We start from the raw sequence: 14,735 nt of genomic DNA on the forward strand, positions 1-14,735 counted from the left end.
AACCTGAAGTCATTGGGAGAAATTTACAAGTTCACTGTCTCACCACAAAATAGAAACATTTCCAAGTTTTACAAGGAATTTCTCCTGACTCTGCACCCAAGGAAATGTACACCGAGTACAGAGTACCCAATGGCAATGTGACTGTGTTCAACCTTGGTCACTTTGTAACGACAGCACACTCTTCCAGGCCTTATGGTGTGACCACATGCTCCCTCTACAGGGGCCACACCTACCTCCAACCTGGGCCACATCTCATTCTACTGGCCTCACTCAAAAATCATGAGCCCTGTGACACCTCCACCCAGGACAGAGCTAGTGACTTCTTCCTCTGTAGCCTCTTGACTATGTGTGCCCCTGTTACCATTCTTACCTTCTTGTCTTGGTTTTCTTTGTAATCCTTCCGCCACCTAGTGAGGTGCTAAAAATTTAATATACCTCAGTACAAGATTATTTCCTGAGTTAATTCCTATGCCTTTGGAATATCCAGACTTAATTAACTCTATCTTCACACATAGGTATTGAGCAATCAGGAAATATAAGCATGAATTCTCATTTTAAATAAGCAACTAAAGTCTGATTTTTAAGTTAGTTGTATAAAATTATAATATTCCAGAGGGAGATAGAAATTTTAAATAGAAAAAAATCTACATTCCTATTACTTCATGGATTAGGCTTTTTTTTAAAAAAAAAGTATCCATCTTTAATTATATACAATTCTTAAATGATTATAAGGTAACATGTAGTTAGTTTTATATTCATGATATAAATGAATATAAGCATTTCCTATTGCCACATAATATTCAGATTGACATTTAAATGCTCATATACTATCCCATCAAGTGGCTATAATTAAATTAATTTAATTTCTTATGTTGTTGAGTATTTTGTTTATTGCTTTTATTACTATTTTTGACTTAGCCACCAAAGCCTGTTAAATGTTAAGACTATTTTTAAATATAGTATTCTTTTGAGGTTTTGTTCCCAAAAGAGAAAGTCTGGGAAGATGAACATGGTATTGGTATTTGTTATCAGTGCTTAACTATCTTCTATTGTGGTTTTATGAGTTCACTGTGCCAGTAATACCTTCACTTCCATTTCATCTTTTGGTTTGTTTTGCTGATTTAGAAGGTGCTCCTTTTATTTTGGAATCACTTATACTTTATTTCTTGGAGGATCCAATTTTTTCCAAAATCTTTTCTTTAAAAATTATATTCACTTCCATGTGACCTATCTGTTTATGGATTTTAGGGGGTTTCTGTTTTGTTGGTTGTTTGGCTTAGCATTGTTTTGGAAAGGTTTTCCTTTGTCTTACTTGGTGTGTGTGTGTGTGTGTGTGTCCATTTATAAATTATATATTCCAGCTGACTTTCTTACCAATTTCCATTAGCCCTTCATATACTATAAATACTTAACCTTTTACTGCAAAACAAAACAAACAAAGAGTGGAAGACACTGACAGATAATTCTTAATGAAGTAGAAGACAATGGGCTTTCTGACTCCCTTTCTCTTCTTTGGTGCCCTGATTCCCCCAAACTGCCCCTGAGCTTCAGCAAAGTTCAGGAGTGGATCTGGGACTTGAGGCTGTTGACTTAGTAAGGCATGAGATAACCAAGGTCCAATCGAAGACATGTGAAATAGATTGTGACATTGGTGGCACTTTCATCATCAGATAAGATCATATGTCCTCATAAAAATTCTCTGCTGTGGTCATTGTATTTGGGGAAGAAAAAGAGAGGTGACAACTTGACATTTGTCTAAGTCCCATCCCAGGTATTGATTGCTAAGTAACAGCCTACAATCTTCATTAGGATCATGATCATTGTTTCTCATGCCCTTGACTGGACCCAGAAAGGCAGTTCTCACTGGAGTATCTCTTGGCTGTGGTTAGGGTGGCTGGAGCTGGAGACTCTCATATTTGATTGATGCTAGCTGTTGGCTAGGAATGTCCACGAGGACACCTTCACAGAGATTTCCCAGGTAGCCTGGGCTTCCTGACAACATGGGTTCCATCACAAACTGTCACCTTATACTACATTAGACAAAGTAGTCACAAGATCTTCCCAGGCTCATGGGGGGTGACAATATCAAATCTACCTCTTAGAGAGGTTCTGTGATAGCACATAGGACTAAAAAAAAAAATGGTAACACATTTTGGGAAAATACAATCTGCTATAAAGCTTTTAGGGCATCATTCCATTAGAAGCTTCCTTAGTCTTCGAAAGGCCCTGTTCTCCCCTCAGTCAAGGTTTCAGACTTCAGAAGCTTCTCATTGGCTACTTTGCCCTCCTGCAGGGCTGTATTCTCTGAGGTGCAGGAGGAAGATTATAGAAGGCTATCCTTCTCCTTCTCCAAACCTCCCTGCCAGAGACATGTTGAGGTGTAAACAAACCCAAATATTTCTCTCTATAGTTAGGTCACTCTGTTCATTCCTCTGTCTTCCACATTTCGTTTTAAGAGGTCTTCTCAGAAAGTGTCTCTCAGTAACTGCTACAGGCAAAGGTATCTCCTGTCAGCTATCAGAGTAAGTAGTAGAATCTCTCTAGATAAAATAAAATGTAAAAAAAAAATCCCTTAGATCAGTGATTCCAAACCTAGATGTACATAATACTAATTGAAGAGCACCTTGGAATCTCAGGTTTCTATTTTGCTTCAGTTCTGTAATATTGACAGTCACCCAGATGAATCTCTTGCAAGTAGTCTAGTTACCACACTTAGGAAAGCTTCCTCTGTAAGCTCAAGGAAAGAATGAAGCACTGGCCTTCAGAAGCTTGTCACAATAGAGCCACATCTGTGCAATGTGGGTACCTCCTTTGTTTGATCTTGGATTGCACTTAGAGACCTGGTTATTCCTGGTTACCATACTATTCTCTTCTTCTTCCTCTTTGCCCGCCTTTCTCTACTCACTCCTCACTTTCCTAAGCACAAGACCCATATAAGCAACATCCCTTTGGATAGTGTGACTTGCATGACCTTAAGGACCTCCAAATCAGCATATCCAAATCCAACAAATATCTCCCCCAATCCGTCCATCCTTCTAACACTGACTTTCAGTGTTGCCACCTCCAGCTACCTGGTCACAATAGTCTCCTTCCTCCTCTTCAACCCCCATATCCAGTGAAGCCACAATCCTGTTGAAACTACCTACAAAATTATTAGAAATTCTGCTAAATATGTCTTGAAATGTCCCCTTCTTCCATCCCTGCCTTGAGGAGAAGTAAATATGGGTCCTGGTCATGTTACTTTAATTGACTGAGAGGCATTAAACAAAACAAAAGTAGTATGAGAAAGGAAGAAGGCTACTTGGGTTGAGGCATAGAGAGTGGAGCAGACACAAATAAATAACTGGGCATCTGCTTAAAAGATAACATGAAGCAGACACAGCAGGCTATCAAGGGCAGGGAGGTGTAGAAAATTTCTGAGTATTCTGCTGGAAGATAGAGCCTATCTTGAGATCCCTGAAGTATATGGGTGTTTCCCCTCACCTCAGCAACATGACCTACCATTCCTGCCTGAGGTGGCCTTTGGCATTTCCATCCCAGACTGTTGCAGTATCAGACTACTCTGCCTGACTTCAGGCTCCTCTCCTGCACCCATTCTCTACACCAGTGTTGGCTGATCATTCTAAGCGTACATCTGGCCCTATATCTCTTTTTCACTTTCTACTTAGGATCAAGAGCAATGGTTTTCAAAGCTAACCCATGGAACAGCAGCATCAGGACCGCCTGGGCACTAGGTGAAATGCAAATTCTTAGGCCCTACCCCAGATCTACCAAATCATAAACTCTGGGGATAAGACCTAGAAACCTATGTTTTAACAAGTCCTACAAGGTATTCTGATGTTCCTCAGGTTAGGAGGCCTACGACCCAGACTGCTGCTGGGGCATCCTTCAGATGATCCCTGTCTTCCTCTCTGTTGGTCTCCTCTCACCAACAGGTGCCCATGCATCCTGATGCCACCCCTAAGTTTCCCAGAGCTCTCCCAGGGGACCCTGCTTTCACACATGTTGCTTTCCCTTCTGAAAATGTTTCTTTCTGCTCAATAAGCTCTTCCATAAGTTCATACTCCAGCTTTTACCTACCTTAGGATCTCCTTGTGTGTTCCCACATGTCTCTAACATGATCTGGACTGCCTTCACATTGCTAGAGTTGTGTTTTACATGCCATTCCCTGCTTTGCTGCATCTCAACTGTATGTTCCAAGGACAGTCATATTCTAATCCTCTCTGATCTGAAAGCTCAGAACAGAACATGCACATGGTGGGAGAGCTGATAAATATGTAGTACCTGAGAAAGTGACTGACTGGTCAGCCAACTGAGTCAATCCCCAACTTAGGAAGAAAAATGAGGCTTCAAATAAGCAGCAAGTATTTATTTGTCTGCCAGGATGCTTGTAAACTATAATATTCTATTTTATAATATTTCTGTGACCTCTACCCAGTCATATCAAGTAGTTGTCAAATAGTAGTCCTTCACCATACCTCATGGGTTAGACATGGATCCTAGGGTAAAGAGAGCAATAGAATGGGCAAAAGACAAAGGTAAAGGAGAAAGAGGTTTGTGCAACAATTATTCCTTTTTGTAGGCCTATTAAAGTAATGTGGTGATAATTCCATACCTTAGTTGTAACATTTTAATTTATTTCCCATACCCTTATTTAAGACTTAGCCTGATTTTGTTTAATGTAGTACACAGGCTATTTTTCATGATTAGTTATTTTTGTTGTTGTTGATTATTGAAAGTCACCATATTTGAAATTCATCCTAGCTTTCAAAACAAAAACAAAATCAAATAATCTAGACATACTCCTCTTGCTAATTGTTTTGTCTGTCTTTTGGGAATTTCCTTTTCTGACTTTCAAGATAATTCTTTACAGATTCTTGTCTGATTCAGAGCATTGGCCTCCCACAAGGAGAAAAAAAAAAGTTAACTCCATCTTTCCATTTTCCAATGCAAAGGTATCAAAATATTCAGCGGACCATTGCAACAGAAAGATCTGAAGAGGATTCTGGCAGCCAAAGCTGTGAGCAAGTCCCAGCCGGAGGAGGTGGAGGTGGAGGGAGTGACTCAGAGGCTGAATCTCCCCAATCAAGCTTAGGTATTGGAAATGAGGGGTCCCCATATACTAGTGGGGGCATCCAACAGCTGTGTGACAGAAGTGTACAAGTCCTTCACCATACCTCATGGGTTAGACTGGGGTCATAGGGTTAAGAGAGCAACAGAATGGGCAAAAGACCAAGGTAGAAGAGAAAGAGGTATGGTGCAAACAGGGTAAAGCAGACAATGGAGCTTCCCCCCAGGAAACTTAAGAGATACAGATCCACAGTGAAGAGAACACCACCAACATGGCTGGTGAGATACGAAAGCACATGGATTCGGGGGATGGAGTTGAGTTTGCCACAATATTTGTGTACCAAGGTAGCTTTTATGATGGCTTAATCCTTTGTTGTTAAATAAATATATCTGTTGGTGTCCTAAGGTTTTTCCACATATAAATAAAACATGCTATAAAAATTCACACTCTATTTCAAATGAGCCATGTGACAACACTAGGAGCAATTACTTTGCATTTAGAAGAAAATTCAGTTCTCCCTGGAAAGAACTTGGGCAGAAAGAGGTTTTCCAGCAGGCTTCTGGTTATGTACACCGTGCAAGAGTATTTTTTTTTATTATTTACTACAGTATGCATTCACTCAAGGCCCAGTTTTCCTGATTTTTATTTCTTCGAATTGAGTTCTACTCAGACAAGGATATTCAAAAACCATGAGACTGGCTTCCACTTTTTATACCCACAACAATATAAGATTACCACAGTGGCATCTTAATAATTCACTTTCTTTTTGAAATGGGTTAAATGATGGCAATTTTCTTCACCAAAAGAAGGCTCAGAGGGAGTCTCACCAAGCAGACATTGTGATTCCCATCCTGCCAGCTCTCCACCATCAACAGCAACACGGATGTTGGACATTTTCATGTGATCTCCTAAATGCACATACAGTTTCAACAACAATTTTAATTGCTTCCATTCTATTCAATTTTCTAGACAAAGTTACCAAACTGACTAGTGTGAGTTTTTCTGTTATTAATTTCATTGTTTGGCCTTCTGAGAGGGACACGGTACACTGATCCAGTAATTAGAAACATGAAGAAAAAAGAAAGAGGACATTGATTTCTGAGTTTGGCATTGGATCACTTGCATTTACTGTGTAACAAACCATCCACAGATTTAGTGGTTTACACTCACAACCACACATTCATCTAGCAGTTCTGTGGGTTGTCAATGTGAGCCAAGCTCAGCTGGGTGGGTCCTCAGGATGCTGCTGGGCTCACACAGATAAATGTCTTGGATCAAATGTTGTATTGGCTGTGGGCTGGCTGGTGTGAGATGACCTCAGACGGGTGATTTGTCTCTACTCCCCATCATTTATCTCTCAGCAGGCTAGTTCAAGTTGTTCTCTTAGTGGTAGCAGGGATATGAGACACACAGAACTTTCTGAAACTCTGACGTGTCACTTCTGCTACAATCTACTAAGTGAAGCAAGGTACAAGGCCAACACCAATTTAATAAGGATTATTGCTACAAAGTCCCATTGCAGAGGGGTATGGATACAAGGAGGGGGAAAATTGTGACCCTTTTTGCAGAATCTATCATAACTATGGTTATCAACTTGTAAAGAAAATAAGAAAAAAATCATCAGGATAAATGGGAGGAGATGTTAGAAGACTTGTGCCTACCTGAAATGATGGAGGAATGCTACTAGGAAATAATGATTCTTAACTGGCTTACAGAAAGTGATACAAGTTGAGCATCCCTAATCCCCAAATCCAAAATCTGATATGCTCCAAAAAATAAAACTTTTTGAGCACCAACATGATACCACAAATGGAAAATTCCACACCATGAAACACAGATTCATGTACAAAATTATTAAAAATATTGTATAAAATTAACTTCAGGCTCAGTGTATACAGTGTGGATGAAACATAAAAGAATTTCATGTGTAGACGTGGGTCCCATCCCCAAGACATCTCATTAAGGATCTGCAAATATTCTGAATCTGGAAAAAAAAAATTGAAAAACTCTGTTTCCAAGCATTTCTGTAAGGGATGCTTTACCGGTATGACACCTGATCATGTTGCTATTCAAAACAAGTTCTGCTGTGCAGGTAGAGATCTGTGTGCTACTGCTGTGGGAAAAGAAAAAAAAAAGAACCAGGTTTGAAACTACTTTTTTCTAAATGTATTCTGTCGATTTGCTTCACTTTTTCCAGATCTGAGGAGAGAAGGGTCACTTTCTCCCGTTAACTCACAAAAAATCACCTTGCTGCTGCAGTCCCCAGCCGTCAAGTTCATCACCAACCCAGAATTCTTCACTGTGCTGCATGCCAATTATGTGAGTGTTCCAAGAGCAGGGGAGGCCTGGCCTGGCTCCATCAAGACCCCAAACAAACTTTGTAAAGTCAATTGATAGATCCAAAAGGCTAGAATTTTGCACCATACAAGGAGAGGGGGAAAAAAATCCAATATATTCTTTTCACTGTGAGTCTCCCAATAAGTAAAAAGCCTGGATTTGGAAATATTGTTGCTTCTTTAGTTTTTTGTTAGGCTCATGTCAGTAAAAGTACTTTGAAAACAAATACTCATTTTTATTATTGTTAAAACTTTAAAAGAACATGAAATGAATAGATCCCCTTCATTATGATCCATTTAATACAATCATTTTCACTGAAGAAATTTTAAAATAGATTTTTTTTCCTAGATGTAGAAAACATCCTTTTGATGCAGTTTTTCAAATATCAGGCTAATATTGAACTGGATGTGATTTTATTATGTACTTTTTTTTCATTGCATTTTTAGAGGGTATTTTCAAAGGAACAATGACACAATATCACTATATTTGTTAATTTCCCATTTAACAACACTGCAGATCAGGCACAGTTTAGGTGCTGGAATCACAAAGACAGATTAAGGTGACACATAAGAACTGGGTGTCTTTTCTAGGGGATGATGACATCCAAAGTAATCAGCTTAACAAAACAGGGCAGGGCCAAACTGAAAGAAGACAAAGTTCCCTGGGAGCTCAAAGAAGCAGAAGGAGACAGGTGCATTGAATCTGGAAGGTAGAAAGTGGGTAGGAAGAAGTCCAGGCAGAGGGACAATGTGTTCTCTATTAGTATGTTTGGGACAGCTATAAAGGTTCCAGAGTGGCCCAAGTGAGAGAGGCTACAGACAGGGAGAGAGCGCTGGAGAATCATCAGCAGACTCCTGGTAAGCCATGCAAAGGATCCTGGATCTACTTCAGTGGGCAACAGGATCCCACAGTGCTCTTAGGCACTGGGGCTGCGTAACCACACAGTTGATGAAGCATTGTCTCTGGCAACAGAGCATAGGGAAAGACTGAGAGGCCAAGAGTAGAGGCCAATTCAACTGCTCAAGGGAGAGATGATGGAGGCCCAACCTAAGGAAGTGGCTGGGAGCATGGCAAGGAATAACTGCCTTCAGAGAAATTTCTCAGGGAATCAATTGACTTTGGGTCCCCTGTGGTTGTGGGTGGGTAGAAGATGAGGAATTAAGAAAGACTGAGCCGGGTGTGGTGGCATACACCTGTAATTCCAGCGGCTCGGGAGGCTGAGGCAAGAAGATTGCCAGTTTAAAGCCAGCCTCAGCAAAAGTGAGGTGCTAAGCAACCCTGTCTCAATAAAATACAAAATAGGGCTGGGGATGTAGCTCAGTGATTGAGTGCCACTGAGTTCAATCCCCAGTACCCCACCCCCCTGCCAAAGAGAAAAAAAAAAGACTAGTTTTAAAACAGCAGTTTTCACTTTGGGTGCCTGAATTTAGATGATAATGATTCCATAAGGCAAGAGCCATAATTTGATGAGGTCATGTCAGTTCTGGCTTGGGAAAAGGGGGACCACTGGTTGGATACAGAGCAGATTCCCAGTGCTGCAGTGGAGAGTCACAAATGGAGAATAAGTATGGCAGATACTGATGCCCTGACAATCAACGCTAGGCAAAGTGGACCATGAAATCCACTGGGTCAACCTCCCTGGTTTCACAGAGTCTGTTCTTTTACTGTGCGCGCATGCGTGCGCGCACACACACACACACACACACACACACACACACACCAGCCCTATGTACCATAAAATTGTCATTTGGCGTATTTAGAAATTCCTAAAACATTCTTTGTTTCCTCTCATCCCCTGATCCCTACACACACAAGGTTTTACATAGGATTTGAAGGATTGAGACACTTCTGTAGTCCAGCCTGACATCCCACAGATCCTAAATTACTACCCTGTGTTAGACAGATAAGAAGAAAGGCAGACCTGTGCAGTCAGAGAAGGGATGAAGGGATATGAGGGGATAGGAGTGAAGCCCAGAGAGGTAGAAGAAGGTGTGAGGGAGCTTTACATGACTGTCCAAGGCTGCCAAGAGTTGGGTAGAATTAGAATGATATATGTGTGTTAATAATCAATGCACGATTACTTCTTGGGCAAGATCTCTGCTTCTGAGGCCTCTATCTCAAGCTCACAATAAATTGCTGTGTAGCAATCACATTACGTCATGTTTAAATACTCAAAGTGTACTCAGTCTGTTTTTCCAAATTTCCCACTCTCGACTCCAATCCGCCCTGAACCTGTCTCAGAGTGCCTACCGAGTCTTCACCAGTAGCACCTGCTTAAAGCACATGATTCTGAAAGTCCGAAGAGATGCTCGCAATTTTGAACGCTACCAGCACAACCGGGACTTGGTGAATTTCATCAACATGTTCGCAGACACTCGGCTGGAACTGCCCCGAGGCTGGGAGATCAAAACAGACCAGCAGGGGAAGGTGAGTGTGATGAATGCGTGAGGCTTTCCTAGAATGCTCTGGTTCACCAAGAAAAGGACTGGTGAGAATGAGGAGGAGGGTTGTCGGGAAGAAGGTTTTTGTGCCTCAGAGTTACATTGGCCTTCAGGAGGAAAGGGGGTGATACCTGTCCACATCAGGGTTTCTCAAGCTCGGCACTATTTTGGAGGGTAGCTGGGCAGAGGCAACTTCCTGTGCATAATGAGATGTTAGCCAGCATCTCTAGCCTCTGCCCACTAGATACCAATGGAACACTTCCTAAGTGGTGACATTGTGGTGTGTCCCCTGGGCAGTGAAGATCATGCTTGGTTGAGAACTACTGTCTACATCTTTATAAATTTGTATTTGGGTAATGGAAAACCAGATTGTCTCCAGTGGCAGATTATTGGGTTCCCTTCTTAGACAGCTAACTCTCAGTAGATAGCATTACTGTTTCAATGGGGAATGACATTATTGCATTCCTTGTGATTTCCCTAATATATCTTCAATTCTCCTTAAAATCTCCTACCAAACAGGAATGGGGTGAACTGGGCCTGTGCCAGGTTTCTGGCCTGCATTTTGGTTCTATGTGATCTTAATCCAAATGGTCCTTCCCGGCAATGCTTTGGAAGTCTAGCTGAGTCTGCCAGAGTAAGAATATTTTCTCTTAATCATCTTGAAGTATATATAGAACAGGCCAAGCATCTTACCAAAGACCTGTTCTTGCAAAAACTTTTATGAACTTCGCTAAATAAAATCCCTCCTTTGATGATCTCTGATTGGGAAGCCGCACTGGACAGTTCCTTGCCTCCTTGTGTACCTACAAAGCCATAGTTCCCCAAAAGGAGCCTGTAGGTCATCTTTGTCCCCTTGGAGCCACAGATCCTGCTCCTACAAGCCCATAAGCATGCCTGAAAACCAGAACTCTCTACAGCATGTGGGCAAAGAATGTGCCACTAATGCAAGTCCCATCTTGTGCATTATGGGATGTTTAGCAGTATCTTTGGGCCAAATCTCTGGGCCTTTCCTAAGCCAAGGGTGAGTTGCAGGAGTGGTTAGGGATATGCCTTATATAGTAGTAAAGCCACCATAGTTAGAATGTACTGCCTGGGACCTTTTTAGTTAGTGGCTGTGGTCTCCACTGGGGGAAATGACAGGAATTTATATTATGACAGCTTGCAGATATGCCTTAGGGTGGGAAATAAAGCCTGAGCCAGAATAGAATATAGGAGCATCTTATCAGAGCCAGACACACCTAGTGCTCAGTAGTCTTCAGTAGCCACATTTACACATATTGCTTGACCAAGATGCCAAGAAAACACCACTATGAATCAGTGGACAAAAAGGCAGTGTTTATCATGCAAAAGCACACACTATGTAAACAACTTGCTCAGCCTCGGATTTCTATGGCTGCAGCTTTTGCACAGGGACAGGGAGGCCCCCAAATGCAATAAGGCTCTGGCTCTCCATCTTACACACAGCAGATGACACGGTCACCTCCAGGTCATCATACTGAGAGAGGGCACAGTGGCTGAGATACACACCAAAATTTTAGTCTGTTTGCATAATTTTAGCCTGAATGCATATTAAAGAGTTTCTGGCAAGAGAGTTTTCTCCTAAAATTCTGTTTTGTGAAATAAAATATCATATGCAGAAAAGAAAAAAAATCCGAATTTGAAATGAGAAGATTGTGTTTTACTTTCCATTTAATACAAACACTGTATGACTACACACACACACACACACACACACACACACACGTTTTCACCAATTGTTTATTGATTTAAAACACACTCTAAGTGGCAGAAAGAATTTCCAAGGTATAACAGGTACTGAATTGGAGTTTTAGTCCCATATTTGAAATGTACTATCACAGTTTATTTATGGTGGTCAGACAAGAGGATAGGGAGGAAAAATGGGTATAGTCCTGTGAAAGAGGACTGGTCCAACTCATCCCAAACAAATCACCCTAGGCAAGTCACTCCACTTTTATAAGCTTTTTTTTGTTTTGTTTTTTTGCTTTTCATAAATAGCAATAATAATGCCTCTTTGGCCTTCATGATTTTATAAGCAGAGGCAAAGAATAAATAAATTAATGTGGGAATTCACCATGGCATGTGGGCAGTCCTTTGAATGCTGTAGCAAATGTCCACTGGGGGGGGGGACATAGGGGAAAGAGACCCCCCTCATTGCCAAAGTCCATTAATGATGAGAATTGATTGAGAAAAACATTTTTGGAACACAGCCTACAAGCTCAACCCTCTAAGTTGGAAAGAATGTATTGTACAGGAGACTAAGAGTTAGGAACACAATTCAACAAAAAACGAAATGATATAGCTCACTGTAAAAAGAGCCATCTTCACCGCTGGCCAAACCAGGGTCCACAGTACCAAAATCACCTTCTTGTCCCTACCCTGACCAATCTGCTTCTTGCTTTATCTATATATTCAGAGATAACAACCTTCACTTTTATTATTATGCATCCTGGCGGGAAGCAGAAGGGCTGGGGAGAGCTGTTGGGAATGTTTGAATGTAGAGTCATCCCCCAAAGGGAGCTAGAAAGAGCTCCCGGCCGAGCCGAGCCGTGACACTTCAGAAGAACTACAGCAAAGACAAAAATGCCAACTATCTCCTTTGTCATCGGGAGCAAGGAGGACACAGCCTCCTGCCCAAGTTCCATGGAGACTGCCTGTGGGCCTCACAGATGACCTCAGGTCTAAGCAGAAGGGGACAATTGCCCTCAAGGGAGGGTGTGGGGCTTTGGGCCCCATGGGGTACTGCCTTGTGGCAGACATGGGCCTGAGGTGGCCTCCACTATGAAATAGATAGATAACAGGACAAGAAGGAGCCTGTGAAGAGCTGCTTCCACCATGTGAAGGAAACAAAAAGCAGAAAACAAGATGAGAAGCAGCAGACCAAAGAAAGTGGCTAAAAAATAAACACTGTTGAATTTTAGGGAAAACCAAACTAACAGCTTGGGGGTAAAACAGAGCAGAAATGACGCTAAGGGAAAACAAGTCACTTAACAGAGCATGCGAACATGGAAACAGCACCCAAAGCAGAAGGAACCCCACCTTCCCATGTTCCTTAACCCATACACCCCACTAGATACTTTGCATTGTCCTCTTCATTGTTGATTTACTTTTTTTCTTTTTTGGAGGGTAGGGGGAACCAGAGATTGAAATCTGGGACACCCAACCACTGAGTCACATCCCCAGCCCTATTTAGAGACAGGGTCTCACTGAGTTGCTTAGAGCCTCACTTTTGGTGAGGCTGGCATTGAACTTGTGATCCTCCTGCCTCAGCCTCCCAAGCCGCTGGGATTACAAGCGTGTGCCAACATGCCCAGCACTCACTGTCTATTTCTTCTGGCTTGATTTTAAGCTCCTCGAAGGCAAGAATCAGTTTTGCTCACTGATGAAACCCCAAGAACCTCTTACCTTAGTTTTGGATGAATGACTTACAGAGGTTCCTGAAGAAGAAACCAGAATATAATAAGTACAGCAACAGTAACTGAATAGTAAATATTAACATTGATTAAATTTAATATGTAAATGTTAAATAAATATTTAAATAAAATTTCGCTAGACTACAATAAATTATTCAAGTGGGCAGATTAATTCATGGATTTACAGTAAAAATAGTTACATATACTGCATAAAGAGGTAAAATTACTATCTGTCAATAAAATATTTTTCAAACAAAACAAATTAGTTAAAATAAATTCTCTATCTGTATATGCTCTGGAATGTCTTTAAATAGACGTTTCCTAAAAATCTTGTCAAAACATAGCCATCATAATATAAAAGTTACCTAGAAAAGAGTAAAACTCAGACAATTTCAAGTTTCCCATCCAAAAACTAAACTTTAGAAATCCACAGAGCAACAACTGCAAGATATTCCTAAGAAAATGTTGCAGCCCAGTCGTCCTATTATTTGGTCATTTATGTATGAAGACAACAAAAAACCAATCTCATGTATCAGAGCTGAACCTACTCTCTCACCTATCCTGATCAAATGCCAAAGCCATTCTCCAGACGGATCACTTACGAAGCAAAACAAGAAATAAAAAAAAAAATGGGAAAATCATAATAGAAAAAGAACTCGTGGTGAGCATTCAAGTTAATCAAATACAGAAATGTAAATTATGGCTGTTACAAAGCTTTAAAATATACCAAAACCTGAGTAAAATATGGGAAAAGATGAATAATTAAATTGGAAGAGTGTATTCTAACTATCTGGAGCAACATTCCCAGACTGGAATAAAATGATGAGGAAGTGACAAGAGTGTGACAGTGAGAAAGGAAGGAAAGTTGTGCTAAACTCCAAGCAGGTACAAGGAGAGTCAAATTGGACAATTTACAAAACGAAGGCTAAATCCAGTTATTTGACAAACTTAACAGGCAACTATGTGTACCATGTAAAACAAGGTCTTTCTCTTCCAAATTCCTACAAAAGTTAAAATCAAACAAAATATAGTCTGTGTAGCAAAACACACACAAAAAAAGTGTCCACAAAGAAAATGTAAATAATAAAAATAAGATAACAAAAGTAAAGCCAAATATAGGACTTATTTTTTTTTTCTTTAATTTTTATTGTTGGTTGTTCCAAACATTACATAGTTCTTGACAAATCATATTTCACACTTTGATTCAAGTGGGTTATGAACTCCCATTTTTACCCCGGATACAGATTACAGCATCACATCGGTTACACATCCACTGATTTACATATTGGTATACTAGTGTCTGTTGTATTCTGCTGCCTTTCCTATCCTCTACTATCCCCCATCCCCTCCCCTCCCATCTTCTCTCTCTCTACCCCATCTACTGTAATTCATTTCTCCCACTTGTTTTTTTTTCCCCTTTCCCCTCACTTCCTCTTGTATGTAATTTTGTATAAC

General features: G+C 40.8%; 1 protein-coding gene across 6 annotated transcripts in view; it reads left to right on the forward strand.

Moving 5' to 3' along the window:
• Hecw1 (HECT, C2 and WW domain containing E3 ubiquitin protein ligase 1) overlaps window positions 1-14,735 on the forward strand; it is a 391,308-nt gene that overhangs the window by 290,360 nt on the left and 86,213 nt on the right. For all 6 annotated transcript variants that reach the window (XM_048786494.1, XM_048786498.1, XM_048786495.1 and 3 more), the window contains 3 exons: window positions 4,956-5,095; window positions 7,269-7,390; window positions 9,650-9,835. In XM_048786494.1, the coding sequence (XP_048642451.1) occupies window positions 4,956-5,095; window positions 7,269-7,390; window positions 9,650-9,835 (448 nt within the window). The remainder of the gene's footprint in view (window positions 1-4,955; window positions 5,096-7,268; window positions 7,391-9,649; window positions 9,836-14,735) is intronic.

The sequence above is a fragment of the Marmota marmota genome, unplaced genomic scaffold (assembly GCF_001458135.2).
Source record: "Marmota marmota marmota unplaced genomic scaffold, marMar, whole genome shotgun sequence".
Classification (NCBI taxonomy): domain Eukaryota; kingdom Metazoa; phylum Chordata; class Mammalia; order Rodentia; family Sciuridae; genus Marmota; species Marmota marmota.